At 45.3% G+C, this 19087-nt stretch overlaps 1 protein-coding gene across 2 annotated transcripts in view; it reads left to right on the forward strand.

Annotated features, from left to right (window-relative positions):
* LAMA1 (laminin, alpha 1) overlaps window positions 1–19087 on the forward strand; it is a 126232-nt gene that overhangs the window by 68238 nt on the left and 38907 nt on the right. For both annotated transcript variants that reach the window (XM_010859096.1, XM_010859097.1), the window contains exons 20-34: window positions 1713–1819; window positions 2529–2706; window positions 3303–3439; window positions 4125–4361; window positions 5360–5503; window positions 6587–6766; window positions 8136–8321; window positions 8877–9004; window positions 9861–9981; window positions 10972–11109; window positions 13145–13266; window positions 15999–16085; window positions 16379–16572; window positions 16854–16996; window positions 18653–18742. In XM_010859096.1, coding sequence (XP_010857398.1) covers window positions 1713–1819; window positions 2529–2706; window positions 3303–3439; window positions 4125–4361; window positions 5360–5503; window positions 6587–6766; window positions 8136–8321; window positions 8877–9004; window positions 9861–9981; window positions 10972–11109; window positions 13145–13266; window positions 15999–16085; window positions 16379–16572; window positions 16854–16996; window positions 18653–18742 — 2192 coding nt within the window. The remainder of the gene's footprint in view (window positions 1–1712; window positions 1820–2528; window positions 2707–3302; window positions 3440–4124; window positions 4362–5359; window positions 5504–6586; window positions 6767–8135; window positions 8322–8876; window positions 9005–9860; window positions 9982–10971; window positions 11110–13144; window positions 13267–15998; window positions 16086–16378; window positions 16573–16853; window positions 16997–18652; window positions 18743–19087) is intronic.

Here is a 19087-nt window from a genome sequence, read left to right on the forward strand (position 1 = left end):
TTCGGCACTCAGCCTTCTTCACAGTCCAACTCTCACATTCATACATGACCACTGGAAAAACCATAGCCTTGACCAGACGAACCTTTGTTGGCAAAGTAATGTCTCTGCTTTTGAATATGCTATCTAGGTTGGTCATAGACAAGGAGTAAGCGTCTTTTAATTTCATGGCTGCAGTCACCATCTGCAGTGATTTTGGAGCCCAGAAAAATAAAGTTTGACACTGTTTACACTGTTTCCCCATCTATTTCCCATTAAGTGATGGGACTGGATGCCATGATCTTCGTTTTCTGAAGGCATCTTTTATAGCCTGTCCTAATTAGTATGGGCTTCTTAAGTGACTCAGTGGTATAGAATCGGCCTGCAATGCAGAAGGCACAAGAGACCCAGGTTCAATCCCTTGGTAGGGAAGATCCCCTGGAGAAGGAAATGACAGCCCACTCCAGTATTCTTGCCTGGGAAATCCCATGGACAGAAGAGCCTGGTGGGCTACAGTCCATGGGGTTGCAGAAGAGTCTGACGCAACCTAGTGACTAAACAACAACAGTAATAAGGATGCTAAATTTTCATCAGAAATACGTGATCTACATTTAGGTTACATAAAATTTAGTGTTGAAGAAGTGGATTCATACACCCAAGTTTTTCAAACACATTTACAAGTTTTCCTTTATGTACATCCAGCCTGACATAGCTGTGTGATTTATGGTAAATTATATCATCTTCCTAAGTCTTAGATTTCTCAGCAAATAGAAAAATAAATTTTTCACCAAATAGAAAAATGTTAGTGCTTCCCTTCTGTGTTAATGAATGTTAATTCATTTATTCCACATTTTGCCTGTAACGTGACAGACACAAGCTGATGGGTGTGTGCCCTGCAAAGCATGCCACACACAGTGTGCTTGGGGCTGAGATATTTCGTGACGTTTTTCTTACATGATTATGCCATCGGTCAGAGAGTGTGCATTTTCTAAGCCCAAGCATTCCTAAATAGTACACATCCTGGGATATCTTGTCAGTGAACATATTACAAATTTTAAATGAAGTGCATATTGACAGCTGTGGTATGAATATGAATTCAACCTTTCTTGGACTCATTAAATTGCATCATTTAGACAAGGCGAGGGACTTTGTAGCTTTAAACTTCAATATTCTGGCTGGAGATGAAACTGCAACCTCAGCCCTGAGTGCCTGAGTCAAACAACTCAGGTCTTAGAATAAGAAATATTTCATTAAATCATAAACTATAATAATAGTTATCTACATGGCTATAATTCAACTTATTAAGTTGAGTTATAATAATCAAATAATTATTTGATTATAATAATCAATCATAATAATTATATATGATTGGAATGAGCAAATGGCTAAATCACTTTTGAAATCTTTTTTGCATGTTTTTTAATGAAGTTTGGTTGATATACATTGGCAGCTTATTTTAAAAATTTCAAGGAATTCATGAAATTGGTTAAGCTCATTTGCAGATTATTACCTTAATAGTTTCAGTACATTTTTTTCTCTATGATGGTTCATTGCACCAACCTTATGTTGACTCACTCAGAAAAAGAGTAAATTTTTAAAGTTATGGCAAAGCAATCATTTTGTTTTCATTTTCCGATTTGAAACACGAATGTGTAAGATTTCTCCTTTGGGGATTAACGGATTATATGTGAGCCATATCCATAAATAGGCACAAATATGTCTTCTGTGTGTGTTAGCCTGTGAATGTCATGGCCAAGGCTCCCTTTCTGCCGTCTGCCACCCGGAAACTGGACTCTGTGAGTGCAAACCACACGTGACCGGACAGCGGTGTGACCAGTGCTTGGTAAGATGCCTCCAGGTCCTTGCGTACAATTCATGTGTGCATCAGTGTTGACGTCTGGAACTGGTTCAGATGAAATGGGATCACAACTGCCAGAAAGAGTGGGTGCCTGCAGCACGGTGGTGGGAGCTGCTGTGCACCCACGTCTGGAGAGTGTGTATCAGTTTTGAGGGTGGTGGGATGATGTCACGAGTCCTTTGTGAGCTTGTGACACACACAGGTGCTGATTTGGGAAATGTTCTAGTAGGTACTTTTGTTTTTGTCATTCAGTCTCTAAGTCATGTCCGACTCTTTGCCACCCCACAGACAGCAGCATGCCAGGCTCCTCTGTCCTCTGTTATCTCCCAGAGTTTGCTCAAACTCATGTCCATCAAGTCGGTGGTTAGTAGGTTGCTGCTACTGCTAAGTTGCTTCAGTTGTGTCTGACTTGGTGCAGCCCCATGGATAGCAGCCCACCAGGCTCCTCTGTTCCTGGGATTCTTCAGGGAAGAATACTGGAGTGGGTTGCCATTTCCTTCTCCATTAGTAGTTACTGCTGCTGCTGCTGCTGCTAAGTCACGTCAGTCGTGTCTGACTCTGTGCGACCCCATAGATGGCAGCCTACCAGGCTCCGCCGTCCCTGGGATTCTCCAGGCAAGAATACTGGAGTTAGTAGTTACTAGTCACTGACTAAAATCTGTTCTATCTTCTTCCGCTCTGCCCCATGAAACAGTACGGCTACTATGGGCTGGAGACGGGGCTCGGGTGCCTGCCCTGTAACTGCAGTGCCGGCTCCCTGTCGGATGACTGCACACCAGAAGGCCACTGTCTCTGCGTCCCGGGTGTGGCCGGGGAGAAGTGCGACAGGTGTGCCCGTGGCTTCTATTCCTACCAGGACGGCGGCTGTACACGTAAGCGCTGGGATTCAGCGTTTCAGACTTCCCTAGAAAAGTGCCTAAACTTTTCTTGGAACTCTCCTTCGGCTTCGGACTAATTCTGTTAAATTCCTTTACGTTTTTTCTTCATATGTAGGAATTCATTCCTTGTTTTCTGTTTCCTGATCCCTGTTCTGGGAAGTCCATAAGCCTTGGTCAGGCTGTACTAACTGTGTGAGCTTAGGCTAATGACTTGCCTTAGCTTTGGTCTCCTCATCCGTAAAGTGGAGGAGCCGATTAGACTCCATCCAGGAGTTACTGTTAAGGTGGTACTTAGAGTCCTTGGCACAGTGACTGGCACACAGAGGCTCAGTAAGCCTTAGCTGTCTGCTTTCCCCACCTGTGGACGCCTTGCCTGGCCTTCTCTCTGTTTCTCCGATGCCTCCTGATCATCTCTCATGCAACAGCCTGTCATGAGACATGGTGGGGTCCTGGGGATCATGAGGTCTCTTCAGGAGCTACAGGAGAGGTTGAGATTATTAACACAGGCAGACACTGCAGCAGCAGCATCTCTGACTCCTTTGGTTGACCCGACGGTCCTGATCCCTAACAAGACTCCATATCTCTTGTAGCCTGCGACTGCGCTCATACCCAGAACACCTGTGACCCGGAGACCGGGGAGTGTGTGTGCCCGCCTCACACTCGGGGTGCAGCGTGCGAGGAGTGTGCAGACGGACACTGGGGCCACGACCTAGAGCTCGGATGCCAGGTGTGCGCTGCCACCGCATGTTTTCCCCACTGAGAACCACTTTGCTGGGTCCGGTTTCGTTCTGTTTCTTTTATCTGTGTGCTTAATTTTACCCTGTTGAGTGGCTTCATGGTTTCTAGTCATAACTCAGCACCCATGGTGGGAATCAAAGTGGAAGAAGTGACATCCTTAAAACGCAATATTCTAAATTTTCTTCAAGAGCCTACCTTTGAGAAATTGACAGCTTAGTAGGTCAAAATTTTATTTTACTGCCTTTTAAATATATTCTGCAATATACGCTATCTTCCAGGAGAAGGACATAAAGTGCTTTCCTGGGGCAGGGCACATATGTCTCGTCTTCCGTGGTTCTATTTTTCTGTGTTACTTTTGTCTGTTAAATGTAGAGTTTGCGTTTTGAAAACAGAGGGAACATTACTCGTCTTCTAACATGATTTTGCTGGACTGCTTTGACCTACTAAGTAGATTGAATTTCAGTCCACAGCTGTGGCCCAGCATGCAGGGGTTCGACGATGTCCAGCAACGTGGGTCCTGTCTCTTGATGGCTTGTGTCGTGAGTTCCAAAAGCAGCAGTGAGAGAGGTCCGTTTGATTGTATGGTTTCTCCAGGTTTCCTGTCGTCCCTGTCTGTACACATTGTGAAAATGTAAAAGCTACCTTTTGATTTATTTCACTGTTGTCTCTTCCAGGCCTGTAATTGCAGTAGTGTGGGGGCAGCCAGCCAGCGGTGTGATGTAGTCACCGGCCACTGCCGGTGTAAGCCTGCCTTCGGTGGACGGACCTGCGAGCAGTGCTCCCCAGGGTACAAAGGCTTCCCCGACTGCATGGCCTGTGACTGTGACCCGAGAGGGACCCTGGCCGACACCTGCGACCAGGAGCAGGGTCTCTGCAGCTGTGCCCAGGAAACCGGAGCCTGCTCTTGCAAGGTACTGGCCTCGACCCCACTTCCTTTCCACCCTCTCACTCATCATCATGACTTCGGGGCTTTCACTATTTAAATAAGCACCTGGCTTCTAGATGCTTCTCTTAATGAGTTTGCACCGCCTTCTGTGTCTGAGGTTAAATTCTGTGTGTGCTCTTCTAGAGTGATGGATGATGCTTTAGATGGAATTTGTATAGTTTATTACAAGTGTCAGATGATGGAACTGATTTGAAAAACACGCCGAGTTTTCTATCATGTGTCCCGGTTGGCTGAGTAGCCAGTCTGTCTTGAATATACAGATAAAATAGATAACAGGGCTTCAGGAGAATGTGTGGTTGTACAGCTGGTAAGTAACTCTTCTCTTGCGCCTGCTGGACAGACTGGAGGAAATTTGCATCGATTATTTTCCCAGGAGGTTAGATTTCAACATCGTACCTAGCTCTGTGAATTTTCATTCGTTTTCCCATTGTGCTTTGTTACCAGAAGGTCCTTGACCACTTTTTGGTCCTTTCCTTGGGCCCAGGAGATGAAAGCCTGGTCCTGGGCTGATTGGTGGTAGGGGATGAGGGAGGGGAAACTCGAGTGGGTCGGGGGTGATGGGATTCTCAGTGGATCTGTGCTTGGTTCCCCGCGTCTGTGGCCTCAGTTCTCACCACAGATGGCCAGTGCAGGACAACCGGCCCAAGGCTCTTTGCCTGACTACTCAACCAGTCCCATGGGGACTCACTTCAGGAGGATCCAGGCCCCCTCCTGGAGACTCACTAGGGTGTCTACATTTTCCTGAAGCTTCTGAGATGATTCAGATGATTAGCTGAGCTTGGGAATCACTGATTCTGAGAGAACTGATGCTCAGAGCGGTTGAGGAGCCAGCCTAAGAAGCAGCTGGTTCATCCGTGCCTGTTCATCCAAAACGGTTTCTGTGTTTGGTTCCATTTCCGTTTGTTCAGAAACCGTGTCTCCTTTTCTCAAGTAGAAGTGAGTGTATCGCTTTGTCCCCTTTAGGAAAACGTCGCTGGGCCTCAGTGCAGTGAGTGCCGAGCTGGCACCTTTGCTCTGGACGAGGCAGACCCTCGGGGATGCACGCCCTGCTTCTGCTTCGGGCTGTCGCAGCTGTGCTCAGAGGCCCAGGGCTACGTGAGGACGCCAGTGAGTCACGCGCGTTAAGCGTTCTGTTTTTAACCCTCTACCATTGGGAGCTGGGTCCAGGTGGGAGAGACAGTTAAGTACTTGTGTTGCATTTTCCTCTTACTGCGTCAGAAATTCTTAGAAGCTAATTTGAGATCATTAAGAATCAGAACTCTAGGATTTCCCTGGTGATCCAGTGGCTAAAGACTCCGAGTGCCCAGTGCAGGGGGCCAGGTTTGATCCCTGGTCAGGGAACTAAATCCCGCATGTCACAGTAAAGATTCCACGTCCAAGCGCCCAGTGCAGGGGGCCAGGTTTGATCCCTGGTCAGGGAACTAAATCCCGCATGTCACAGTAAAGATTCCACGTCCAAGCGCCCAGTGCAGGGGGCCAGGTTTGATCCCTGGTCAGGGAACTAAATCCCGCATGTCACAGTAAAGATTCCACGTCCAAGCGCCCAGTGCAGGGGGCCAGGTTTGATCCCTGGTCAGGGAACTAAATCCCGCATGTCACAGTAAAGATTCCACGTCCAAGCGCCCAGTGCAGGGGGCCAGGTTTGATCCCTGGTCAGGGAACTAAATCCCGCATGTCACAGTAAAGATTCCACGTCCAAGCGCCCAGTGCAGGGGGCCAGGTTTGATCCCTGGTCAGGGAACTAAATCCCGCATGTCACAGTAAAGATTCCACGTCCAAGCGCCCAGTGCAGGGGGCCAGGTTTGATCCCTGGTCAGGGAACTAAATCCCGCATGTCACAGTAAAGATTCCACAAGCTGCAATTAAGACCTGCGAGGCCTAAAAAATAAAAGCCTCAGAGCCCTGCCTTTGCTGTCAAGGAAACCAAGATGTTGGTGTCGCTGTGTGCTAACCTGCCCACAGCTTTAGTTGGAAGATGAAGTTGCAGTATCTCAGTGGTCTCCTTCATGTCGCTGAACATTGCCCAGTATAGCACTTTCAGTTCATTTTAGTCCAGCTGTTTAAGTTTAAAAGAAAAGCCTTTCTTATTCCTGTTTGAGTAATGAAGCCATCTCACCTGAAACAGAGAAGCCTCTGACGGTCTGAGGTGCAGAGTTCATTCACGTTCTGTGTCCTCCTGTTCCTGACTAGGTGACGCTGGGCTCAGATCAGCCTCTGCTGCGTGTGGTTTCTCAGAGTAACCTCAAGGGCACAACCGAGGGGGTGTACTACCAGGCCCCCGATGTCCTGCTGGACGCCGTGACCGTCAGGCAGCAGGTCCACGCGGAGCCATTTTACTGGCGGCTGCCCGGGCAGTTTCAGGGAGACCAGGTGAGACAAGCACCCAGCCTAGAGCCCCGTCCACCTTTCCTGGGGGCAGAAGTGCCAGTGGAAGTCACAAGGGCCTGGGTTGGCCTATTCCTAACTGGAGTGGGTATTAGTCTCCTCTTCTTCGAGGGGATGGAGTGATTAACACTTAGAAAAAGTCCTCCAGGTGAATGGTTCTTTTACCATTTTCATTAATTTTAAGGGGTTTCCCTGGTGGCTCAGATGGTAAAGAATCTGCCTGTGATTCAGGAGACCCAGGTTCAATCCCTGCATCAGAAAGATCCCCTGGAGAAGGGAATGGCTACCCAGTCTGGTATTCTTGCCTGGAGAATCTCCATGGACAGAGGAGTCTGGCAGGCTACAGTCCATAGGGTCACAAACGACTTAGCACACACACACACATCAATTTTTAAAAGTCTTTTCAAGTGAAAGTCATATTCTTTTTCTCCCTTTTAAAGCACTCACTCAACAAACATTTATTTATTTTTTTTTACTAATAGAGGCTCAATACAAGCCTGGGTGCTATGGCGTAGGAGGGTCTTCTCAAGAATTTGTCACCTATTTGGGGGAAAGAAAAGAAACTTGAAGACATTGTTTGCATTTTTGCTTATATAAATACATGAGTCGATGTGTGAATTCATCCTGATTTTTGAAACTTGGAAATATGTTCTCCAGTGGTTATAGATCATGTTTAATTCAAAGGAGCTTGAAAATCATTAGAATGATTATCACATTGCTTTGTTACTTTGGAGCTCACCTTTGTTGGCATCATTAAGAGAAAACACTGGGGGGTGATGGGTTTGACTGTGACTTTGATGGTGGTGGTGGTGGTTTCAAAGGTGTACTTATCCCCAACTTATCAACTTGTATTCAATACATAAATTCAGCTTTTTGCAGCCAAAAACACCTTTATAAAGTGGTTTTAATATCATATATGAAACGAGTCGCCAGCCCAGGTTCAATGCACAATACTGGATGATTGGGGCTAGTGCACTGGGATGACCCAGAGGGATGGTACGGGGAGGGAGGAGGGAGGAGGGTTCAGGATGGGGAACACGTGTATACCTGTGGCAGACTCATGTTGATATATGGCAAAACCAATACAATATTGTAAAGTTAAAAAATAAAATTAAAAAAAGGAAAAAAAATAAAGTGGTTTGTAAAACTTTTAAAGGATTGCGTACTTAACTACAGCTTGGATCAACTTAAGAATCCGAAACTAAGTAGAATTAGAAGGAAGCACGTGTCAAACAACATATTACACTCACGTGATGTGTTTTTAAAGATTTCCTTCAAATGGCAGCAGGCTTATGCTGAAATATCTTTAAACCAAGGCTATGTCAGAGACGTAAACAGCACTTCTCTCCGACAGCTCCTGGCCTACGGCGGCACACTGCGCTACAGCGTGGCCTTCTATGCTTCCGATGGGATCGGCACCTCCAACCTGGAACCCCAGGTGCTCGTCAAAGGAGGCCGGACCAGGAAGCAGGTCATCTACGTGGATGCGCCAGCCCCCGAGAATGGAGTGAGGCAGGAGCAGGAAGTGGGGATGAAAGAGGTGACTGAGTACTCTTTCCACATACACTCCTTGGGCTGGGAACTCTGCATGTAATGAAATCATGAAGCTGCTATAAATAAGAGAGAGTGAAGAAGGCTTTGGGTCAAAATTCCATTGGGTTTAGCAAGGTATCTAAAAGGATTCAAATTTCTATTCTCAAGAAAGGCATATGAGGCTCATGTTCATTTAGAGCGAATGCAGCTTAAATCCTTTATCTGAATACAGGAGTCTCAGCCTACGGAGTCTCAGCCTATGAATGTAATGGTTCTGGGTTTTTGGATGCCCTTGAATTTGGGATGTGTGTGTTCCTTCCTGCAGGAGAGGTTTACTGATTGTTCTCTGTGTGGCTGGCCCCAGCGGAGGTGTTACGAGGTTGTTGATAAATGAGGTGGTGGGATGACTGCGCCCAGCAAGTGACAGGAGAGCTTCCATAGTTAAATTTAAGGTCACGCACAGAGCTGGGCTTACTGCTGGAGAAATCTCTAAAGGAATTAAGTTCACGTGCCTCTGATGATCTGTACCCTAACTTTAGTTGAATGTGCTTCTCATCCGCAGAGTTTTTGGAAATATTTTAACTCTGTTTCTGAAGAACCTGTCACACGTTCAGATTTTATGTCTGTTCTTAGCAACATTGAGTACATTCTCATCAAAGCCTCTTATGGCCAAGGATTACAGCAAAGCAGGTACTTGGAAATTTCTAGAATTTTTAATGTATCTTTCTTATTTGAAAGCAAACCTTAAGGACTTGGTTCACTTCATCTCCCATTACCCCATGTTGTTAATATATATATATATCTCTGTTCCTCACCAAAATCTTATTAAATATTAATGTTATTATGAAGTATGTGAAAATGACATAGATTATCCATCTCCTATAGTAATGTGGATATAGCTTGTATGTACACGAGGATGATACCTTCCATATAAACAGCAAAGCAGTTCTCCCGTTTTCCGCCCTTCAACTGCAAGGCCCATTCTTTGTCACAGTGTATCAGGAATGCCATCCCTTGCTCATTTAGTATCACAATACTACCCCCTAAAGACTCACTTAGTATCACAATGCCATCGCCTAAAGACTCATTTAGTATCACGATACTATCCCCTAAAGACTCATTTAGTATCACAATGCCATCCCCTAAAGACTCATTTAGTATCACGATGCCATCCCCTAAAGACTCATTTAGTATCACGATGCCATCCCCTAAAGACTCATTTAGTATCACGATACTATCCCCTAAAGAAAGCCACCCAAGTTATGGCCAGACTAGTCCTTCAAGTTCTTGCAGGTACGCTTTCTCTAACATTGTTCTTAAGTTCTGAAAATCTGGCAGAGGACTTTCCCTGCGAAATGACTAATGTGCTTTTTGTGTGTTTTTACCCATTTCCTTTATAACTGTGAATGGCAACGACCCTCCACCTGGCAGGAAAGTTCTGGTTCTCTAGGTGCGCCAACATGATTGTGTAATGTGCTGTTTCTGAAAACTCTCTTTGTAAATATTAGTGCCTGCTTTCATACTTCTTAACCCAATGGTTTCACAGAATCTCAAATATTTCAATGGAGGTCGGCAGAAAGGCGGAAGAGTTACACGCAGGCAGGGAGGTGGCCCTCCTGTTAGAGAAGTGCGTCTGTCCTCCAGGCACGGCTGGACTCTCGTGTCAGGTAGGAGATGGTGGTTGAAGCCCGGCTCCTGGTTTGGGGTTGAAATATGCTTGTTACAGCAGCTCTGAGTGATGACTAGCACTGTGCATTTCTGTTATGTCATTTTTTCCCCCTTTTAAAAATTACTTGTGGTAGGATAGGCATTTATCATCTTGACTATTTCTAAAGCGTGCAGTTCAGTAGTTCACTCATGCTGCTGTGCAACCAACCTTCAGAATTCTTCATCTTATAAAACTGAAAACTCTGTACCCATTAAACACTTACCCCTATACCCACCCCCAGACTCACCCTTCTACTTTCTGTCTTATGAAACTGCTACTCTAGGCCCTTGATATAAGTGGAGTCATGCAGTATTTATCTTTTGGTGACTGGCCAATTTCACAGGGCATGATGCCCTCAAGATTCATCTATGTTGTAGGCCGTGTCAGAATCTGCTTCCTTCTTAAGGTTGAATCACATTCCACTGGCTGGATGGACCACATTGTGTTTATCCATCCATCCATTAGCGGACATTTGAGTTGCTTTCACCTTTGGCTATTGTCAGTAATGCTGCTACAAACATGGGTGTACAAATGTGGCCAAGACCCTGGATTCAGTTCTTTGGGGTTTATACCCAGAAGCAGAACTGCTGGATCATGCGATAACGCTTTAGCTTTTTGATGACCCACCATACTAACCATCATTTTGCTTCCCACAGTGACACACTTTTCTTTGTTCCCACCAGCAGAGCAGCAGCATTCCAGTTTCTCCACCTCCCCGCCAACACTTACTATTTTCTGTTTTTTTTTGTTGTTTTTTTGATAGTAACCATGGGAGCTGGCATCTCATGGTGGTTTTGATTTGCACTTCCATGATGATTAGTGATGCTGAGCATCCTTTCATGTGCCAGTCATCTAGGCATCTTCTCTGGAGAAATGTGTATTCAAATCGTCTGCCCATTTCTTAATCGGGTGTTTTTTGTTCACTTCCTTCTCTTTTGCCTCCCTCCAGGACTGCGCTCCTGGTTACCACAGAGGGAAGCTTCCGGAAGGTGATGGCAGGAGACCACGCCCTCTGCTGGCCCCATGTGTGCCCTGCAATTGCAATAACCACAGTGACACCTGTGACCCGGAAACCGGGAAGTGTCTGGTATGCTGGTTTGTGTGGGTGCTTGTCTGACACTCAAAATTACAGCGGACTCTGAGTGTCTACTTTTCTGGTTTGAAATCACACCAGTTCCTTGATTTAGAGTATTTAAATTTAGCTAAATGTAAGGTATACAAATATTTCCTTCAGAAAGGTCTAGCTAAGTGGCCTGACATGTTTGGTGGAAATTCTTTTATAAATTCTTTGAATTTGTTTATGGGTATCAATTTGGAAATGAGTTAAGTGTCTCTTGTTTTTACCTGCAGTAGAGGTGGTACATGAGAACTTTCTGTCATAGAATTTGAAGGGTCACCTGGATGTTTTTAGATAAGTTAAGGCCAAAGTTGAAAATATATTTCTCTATGTAAGGTATTGCTTTCTCCTTGCCTTTGTTAAAAAGTACATGTTTTCCTGGAGGTCTTAGTGTGCATTTGCTTCCTGGCTCTCTCCCCCTAGACCATCAGTGACATAAGGAGAGCTCTGACCGCTGAAAAGGACCAAGAGCCTCAGACAGAAAGCTTGTGACCTTGACTGACCTTGACTGAAGACAAACTCTTGTGTCCAGGGTTTTGCTTTAGCCAACAAGATCTTATTGATAACACAGAATAATCTGATATTTTTTCCCTACTCCTGAAATCTCATTCTTTATAATAACTCATGTGGGAACATTGGTTCCCTGTCTAAATTGTGCCAAGACTGACTTGATGCAGGCAAAATAGCTCATTCAAGGAAAATGAGCTGCCCACCAAGACACACCAAAGGCTCCTAGATCCTGGCTGTAGCCTCATCACAGGAACCAGGGCTCCCACGGCAGATCTGTCTTCCTCTTCTTTTATTGGGAAGCATCTTTCATATGCGGAATTTAAAGGCAATCTTCCCTGGGAAAACTGTTAAACCATAGCCATGCACAGGTGAATTTAAAAGCTGAAATGCTGCATGGATTTCCTCAGTTAAAAAGATGTGTGTTCACCTTTGCTGACTCCATTAGATATCTGGGATTAAAGAATTGTTCCAGTCATTCAAGTAAAAATGAAGATGCAGATAGCTACAACACTATTAAAAAATTTATTCATTCTAATCAGTTCATGCCCCAGGCAAAAGTAAAGTCCTAATACTGAAAACGAGAAAATCTCATTTAAGGATTTAAGGAGAATTGATTTCAGGTAACTTCAGGCAAGATGTAATTAGCTAGGAAGGTCCCTTGGCCCATCACAGAGACAAAGGTCATGTGGATAGTTGGGGAAATTCATGGTTCTTTCGCAATGCATCTTTCCTTGGGGAACTAATCATTTAACAAGATTAGGTACTCCTAGGGGCACTGAATCAGAGAAGGCAATGGCAACCCACTCCAGTACTCGTGCCTGGGAAATCCCATGGACAGAGGAGCCTGGTAGGCTACAGTCTATGGGGTCTCGAAGAGTCGGACACGACTGAGTGACTTCACTTTCACTTTTCACTTTCTCATGAACTGGAAGAGGAAATGGCAACCCACTCCAGTGTTCTTGCCTGGAGAATCCCAGGGACGGGAGCCTGGTGGGCTACCGTCTATGGGGTCGTGCAGAGTCGGACACGACTGACGTGACTTAGCAGTGGCAGCAGTAGGGGGACTGAATGGGCTTCCCAGGTGGTGCTAGTGGTAAAGAACCTGCTGCCAACGCAAGAGATGTGGGTTCGATCCCTGGGTCAGGAAGATCCCCTGCAGGAGGGCATGGCAGCCACTCCAGTATTCTTGCCTGGAGAATCCCCTGGGAGGAGCCTGGTGGGCTACAGTCCATCAGGTCACAAAGAGTCAGACATGATTCAGTGACTCAGCATGCACACACACGTTGGATGAATGCAGTCTTACAATGAATGAAGGCCACAGAGCTGCCAGTGTTGAGGAATTTTAAAATATGACAAAAAATGCTCATCCTCCCTTGAGAATTAAAAAAAACTGTCAACTGATATGAATTGCGGTGTTGCTGGGCTGTCCCCAGGTGAGAAGGTGTTCTAACAGTTTCCTGTTGTTTTCCTCTCCTTTTGAAACGTGGGGTCCCAGAACTGTGGCCACAACACCACTGGCGACCACTGTGACACTTGTGCCCCTGGGTACTATGGGAAGGTGACCGGCTCGGCCAGTGACTGCTCTCCGTGCACCTGTCCTCACAGCCTGCCTGCCAGGTGAGCACACAGGTGTGCTGGCATGCCTCTGCCGCCCACCGCCGAAGCTGGATTGCTTCCACGGTCAGCTTCACTTTCCACGGTTTCCATGGGATCCATCTTAGCGGATACTCTTCGTGTGTCCAGAAAAGCTAATTTTAAGAAAAAAGTGTTCATTCTCCCAGTATTCAAAGAGAATCTTTGCAAAAACAACATATCTGTGTGTTAGAATGAAACTAATAAAAGGAGGTTCAGGTTTTGTTTCTTTAAAACTAATTTTAGCCTCCAACCTCCATGTACAGTGTGCCCAGAGATGAATTATTATTAATTTTATGAAGAATGTTATGCAGAATTCAGTTCCTATTTAATGTAAGGTGTTGGGATTAGAATGTATATATGCCAATGACTGATGAAGTTGAGAAAGGTTGCATGGCGGTAAAATTTGGGCCAGGTTCCATCCTGTACACACGATGCTTGTACAGAATTATCTGAACACGTTAAAAAAACCCAGAGATTTTTAGTGGAAATTGGAATATCTGGGGGTCCGTTTGGTTTCAATGAAAATTGTAATTCATAAATAACATTTTATTCTTGCTTAGAGTATTTGGTAAGGCATTGAACATGTATAGATCAAATACCAACTTTTGGTTTACCAAAAGGAAGTTTTCCTTTTAATTTGTTTGAATTTTGTCTCTTTTGTTGTCTCCAAGTAAGTGTTGCTTGACGTTGAATGCCTAATGAGAGGCATTGTGTAAACTTCTCTTGCAAACTGTCAAGCATCTTAAAATTTAGTGCTTGCTATTGTTTACTATTATTTAACTTTTTGTATTAAATCTGTATATAAATGTTGAATCATTAATTCCACCCCTGTCATCTGAGTATAGGAATACTTGCAAATGTGCATAAAGATGAGCACTGCTTATGTTGTTGTTCTTTAGTTGCTCAGTCATATTCGACTCTTTGTGATCCCCTGGACTATAGCCTGCTAGGCCTCTCTGTCCATGGAATGCTCCAGGCAAGAATACTGGAGTGGGGTGGCATTTCCCTCTCCAGGGTATCTTTCCGACCCAGGAATGGAATCTGTGTTTCCTGCTTCACAGGTGGATTCTTTACTACTGAGCTACCTGGGAAGCCTGGCATTGCTTGCACTCACAAGAAATTGGAGGTGTGGAGCTGAAATATACCTACAGGGGATTGATTAAATGCCTCAAGTGTTTTTTGGAAGACACCTAGAGTGAAATATTATACTAACACTGAGAAAAGAATAGGCATATCTGTGTGTACAGACAGAGAAGGCAATGGCACCCCACTCCAGTACTCTTGCCTGGAAAATCCCATGGGCGGAGGAGCCTGGTAGGCTGCAGTCCATGGGGTTGCAAAGAGTCGTACATGACTGAGCAACTTCACTTTCACTTTTCACTTTCATGCATTGGAGAAGGAAATGGCAACCCACTCCAATGTTCTTGCCTGGAGAATCCCAGGGACAGGGGAGCCTGGTAGGCTGCCATCTATGGGGTCGCACAGAGTCAGACACGACTGAAGCGACTTAGCAGCAGCAGCAGCAGGAGCGGCAGCAGCAGCAGTGTGTACAGAATTGGAGAAATGCCAGTCAAATTATGAAATTGAATATATGATGTGATGCCCTTTGGGGAACCATTCGAATCCATATGTGTCTCCACATCCACAGCTCCATGGCTACACGTGCCTGGAATGTCAGGGTGGGCATTTCACCTTTCTGCTTTGCACAGTTCTGTACTGTTTGTGTATTTTACTTCTTCAATCATAGAAGGTCCACACCATCCCCACAACCTCCTTCACACTGGTAAATTAATAGCTACACAATTAGGAAGTGGCTGTGAGATTGTGAACATGCCGTGTGTGCTGTGCATCTGAGAAGCCCCCAGAGATGTGGGTTTTTTTCTATTAATACACATTTTGTGTTTCCACTGAAGTCTGTCTATTTAGTGCCAAAGGAGGAAAAAGGTCAGAAGTGAAGTGGGGCTCATAGCAACCAACTGACTCATGCTGGGAACTTCTCTTACCAGCCAGATACCCTGGCATTTTTTAGTGGCTTGCAGGTACCCAGCTGAGCCTCCAGTTGGTGACTTAAAATGTGGAGGCTAAAGTGGTTAGAAAAAAGGAATATACCAGAAGCTGAAGTCCCAGAGTGAGGGCTCAGCATCCGAACGGATTGTTCAGTTTTGAGAGGCTCCATCTTATTGCTACTAAAGCTCCTCACCTGACTCCCTACCTTAGGTCCAGTCACCCTCAAGCCCACCTTCACTCTCTGCTCTTTCCAGACTTCTCCCCCTGGCCTTTCACTGCAGTCGGGTGAATCCCCAGCACTCTTCCAGCTCACTTCTCCCTGCTGGTCCCACGTTTGCTCATAGTCAGCTATGGTTCTCCAGCCACCCTTTCATCTAATCAGTCAGATAATTCACGCAAGTCTCAAACAAGCCCCTTTCCACTTGAGAAGCTTTCTCGTTCGGTGACTAATTGGTCGTCCTCTGTAAATGGGTCTCCATCCCCTCAACACTCATGTGATTGTCACTGGATAGGCACCCACTTGTATTGACTACATGGTTGTTTTGCTTCTGCCCAATAGAGTTTAAGCCCTAAAAAGCTTGCCCAGGTGTCCAGTTTGTAATTACTTATTTTTTAGAACAGTATCATGTACTCTTAAGAGTAATGAATACCCTAAGAAAGATCTGAAGTTGTATGTCTGAAAATTCAAAAAAATTCTTCTCTTCCAGCTACAGTCCCACTTGCATCTTGGAAGGCGATCATGATTTCCGCTGCGATGCCTGTTTTGTGGGTTATGAAGGACAGTATTGTGAAAGGTATGTCGCCTGCTCCTTTTATATGCACAGGACATATTTACAGAAGTGATGGGGAGTCATTACCAGTTTGATAATGCAAAACCAGACCCCCTGGGTAATAAGGCAGGTAAAGGCACTTCCTTGTGACCGTCTTGTCCTCCTTTGAGGGAATAGAGTGCAGAGGGAGGTGAGCGGACCTGTGCGCTCTACGCTTCATGGGGCAGAAGTGATGACTGGCCCTGGGTGGCTGCTCTGTGTGTTCACTCACTCACTGGTGTGGACCCTGCCTTCTGTCCTCCCGTCTCCTTCTGCAGGTGCTCATCCGGTTACTATGGGAACCCTCGGATGCCAGGCAGCACCTGCCAGAGGTGTGACTGCAGCCCGCACGGCTCTGTCCACGGCGACTGTGACCGTGGGTCCGGGCAGTGCATCTGCCGGCCGGGGGCCACGGGGCTCCGCTGCGGGGACTGTGAACCGAGGCACATTTTGGTGGAAAGCGACTGTGTGTGTGAGTGTCACCCCTCCGAAGGGCTGAGGAGGGTTTCTTTTCTTGGATGGTTTCCTGGTACCAAGTGGTGTCTGCAGGCTAAGCTCAAGGGCTAAGTTGCTCTGTGGCATGTGAGATCTTAGTTTCCTGCCCAGGGATTGAACCCGCATCTCCTGCATTGCAAGGTGGATTCTTAACCACTGGAGCCCCAGGGAAGTCCCTAGATGTTATTACAGGAAGGATGGGCACCCATGGGAACCCGGGCAGACTCTGCTGTAACTTGAACATCCTCTTTCTTGTAGCCTGTGATGACGACTGTGTGGGTGTCCTGCTGAATGACTTGGCCCACGTTGGGGATGCCATCCTGTCTGTGAACGTCACCAGCACCATCCCTCTCCCATATGGGGTTTTGTCAGACCTGGAAAATAGAACAAAGTCTCTCCGGGTAGGTACTGCAAATATAGCGATGGATAGAAGCGTGTGTCACAGGAAGTTGAAGAGTTGGTTGGGACCCTAGGGGTCATTCCGTCTGTCCTCCGCCAGTGCAGGAGTCTCAGTCCCAGTGTCTGGTGCTGGGAGGTGCCCAGCCTTCTCCCTCTGAACCTGACCGAGAACTGCATCGTCCACATGGTTACTGGTTTCACTGTGCAACAGCCCTGATTGTTCAAGACTTGATCCACAGATGCCTCCTGTGTATAAATTCTTCCTCTGTGCTCCTCCTGCTGCCTGTGGAAGAAGCCAAGGTCCACTCGCCCCTGTTGATAACGGGTCTTTGGACAGAAAGCAGCTCTCTTAATACAAACACAGAAAATGAATTGAGATGGCATTGTCTTTAATGTGCTGAATGAAGAGGAACTGTTTTCTTTCCATCAATGTATTATTCTTAACTACAGTTGCAGGGCACAAAGGTTCCTCCTCTCTCGAAGACTATATAAAAATCTCTGGGGATAAATCGTAGTTTTTGTTTAGTTAAAATCTGTGTTTTTGATCTGGGTCCAAAAGAGGATGGGAAGGTAAGAAATTGACTTGCTAGACAGCATTTTTTATTCTAATTGGGGGAAAAAAATGAATCTAAATTTGGCTCGAAGCCTATGCTTTAGAATTTGAGGTATTTAATTCACCGTGTCATGCCATAATGCCGATGTTTGTTCGTGTGTGCAATCCAGCTGCTTCAGTGATCCGCTCTTGTTAATATTGGTCCTTTCTCTATAGATTTAATGGAGTTAAGAAAGGTTAGGAAACCGTAAGAGATGTTTCTATGTTATTTTTCCTGAAATAGAACAAAATGTTTTCAAACATAAGGGGGAAAAAAAGAAAGAAATGTTGAAATTTCTTTTCCACTCACCAGAGATACAATCAATAAATACTACCTTCCATCAGTTTGGTTTCCAACTGTACAACTATATTTTTTACCATGTGAGATGAATACTTGATTTCAACTTTAACTCTTAAGTGATTTGCTCCCATTTAAAGCACTTTGTCAGCTCCTTTGTATGACTTTTTATGTTTATATAAAGGACTCAGGAGCTTGAGATTATGAACCCTCAACTATTTCTTTTTCCACTGTTGACCTACATAGCGACTTGGGCAGGTTAATACCTGTCCTGACCATAGACAGTAATCTCGCCCCTTCACAGGTTGTTATAAGGTCTGAGTAGTGTCACACAAATAAAGAAATTAGAGGAGTGTTGGCATAAATTAAGTGCTTAATTGTTGTAATTATAAAGGCTTTTCTTTGCTTAATACTTTTGTATTTTAGCTTAGTAAGCATTTTTTTTAGGTGTTAGCAATTACAATTAAAATTTATGTGACTCTGCTGTTGAAATTCAGCCAGAGCCACCCAGGAACTGCAGCAGTTCTGCACGGCACACCAGGCTTCACGTTTATATCTACATGGGAAATAAAATGCGCGAGACCGCAGTCTGGAAACGTGTTCTGTAATCCAAACTTCAGTGAATGTGATTCATTTTATTTTTTAATGCAATGTCAGGGAAAAGAGAATTTCCTTCCGTGAACAAAAAAGGTAACAACAGGTGATTCTTAGTTAAGAACCAGAAGATTTATTTTGAAGCATTATAATTTGTTTTCTTCATTCTTTTAGGACTCTTTATTAAAAGAAAATATACAAAAAGAACTGGTAAAAATTCAACTGGAAGGCGTATCAGAACAAACGGAGGACCTGCACAGAGAAGTAAGTTCTTCATATAAAGGGTCCGCTCCGCGTGCCCCTCCACCCCCAGCCCTTGTGAGCACTGGCACGGGGACTTCTTGGAAGGTCATGAACAGATCAGGACAGCCCCCTACTCCCAGGAGCTGTGTTCCAGCTACTGTAAAGTCAGATTGAATAGGTTCTGATGCAGCCAGTCTCCATGCTTTGGTGGGAAGGGGCCCCTGACTTGATTTCTGCTGTCCCCTCTGCTGAAGGAGGAGTCGGGCTGTCAGTTCACATCACCACTTACTTTCTCCTGTGAACTAAGGTTGGGCAGGATGAAAAGACGGGGGTCTCTTCCCCATCCTGTATTCACTGCACATGGTG

The sequence above is a fragment of the Bison bison genome, unplaced genomic scaffold (assembly GCF_000754665.1).
Source record: "Bison bison bison isolate TAMUID 2011002044 unplaced genomic scaffold, Bison_UMD1.0 scf7180017864453, whole genome shotgun sequence".
Classification (NCBI taxonomy): domain Eukaryota; kingdom Metazoa; phylum Chordata; class Mammalia; order Artiodactyla; family Bovidae; genus Bison; species Bison bison.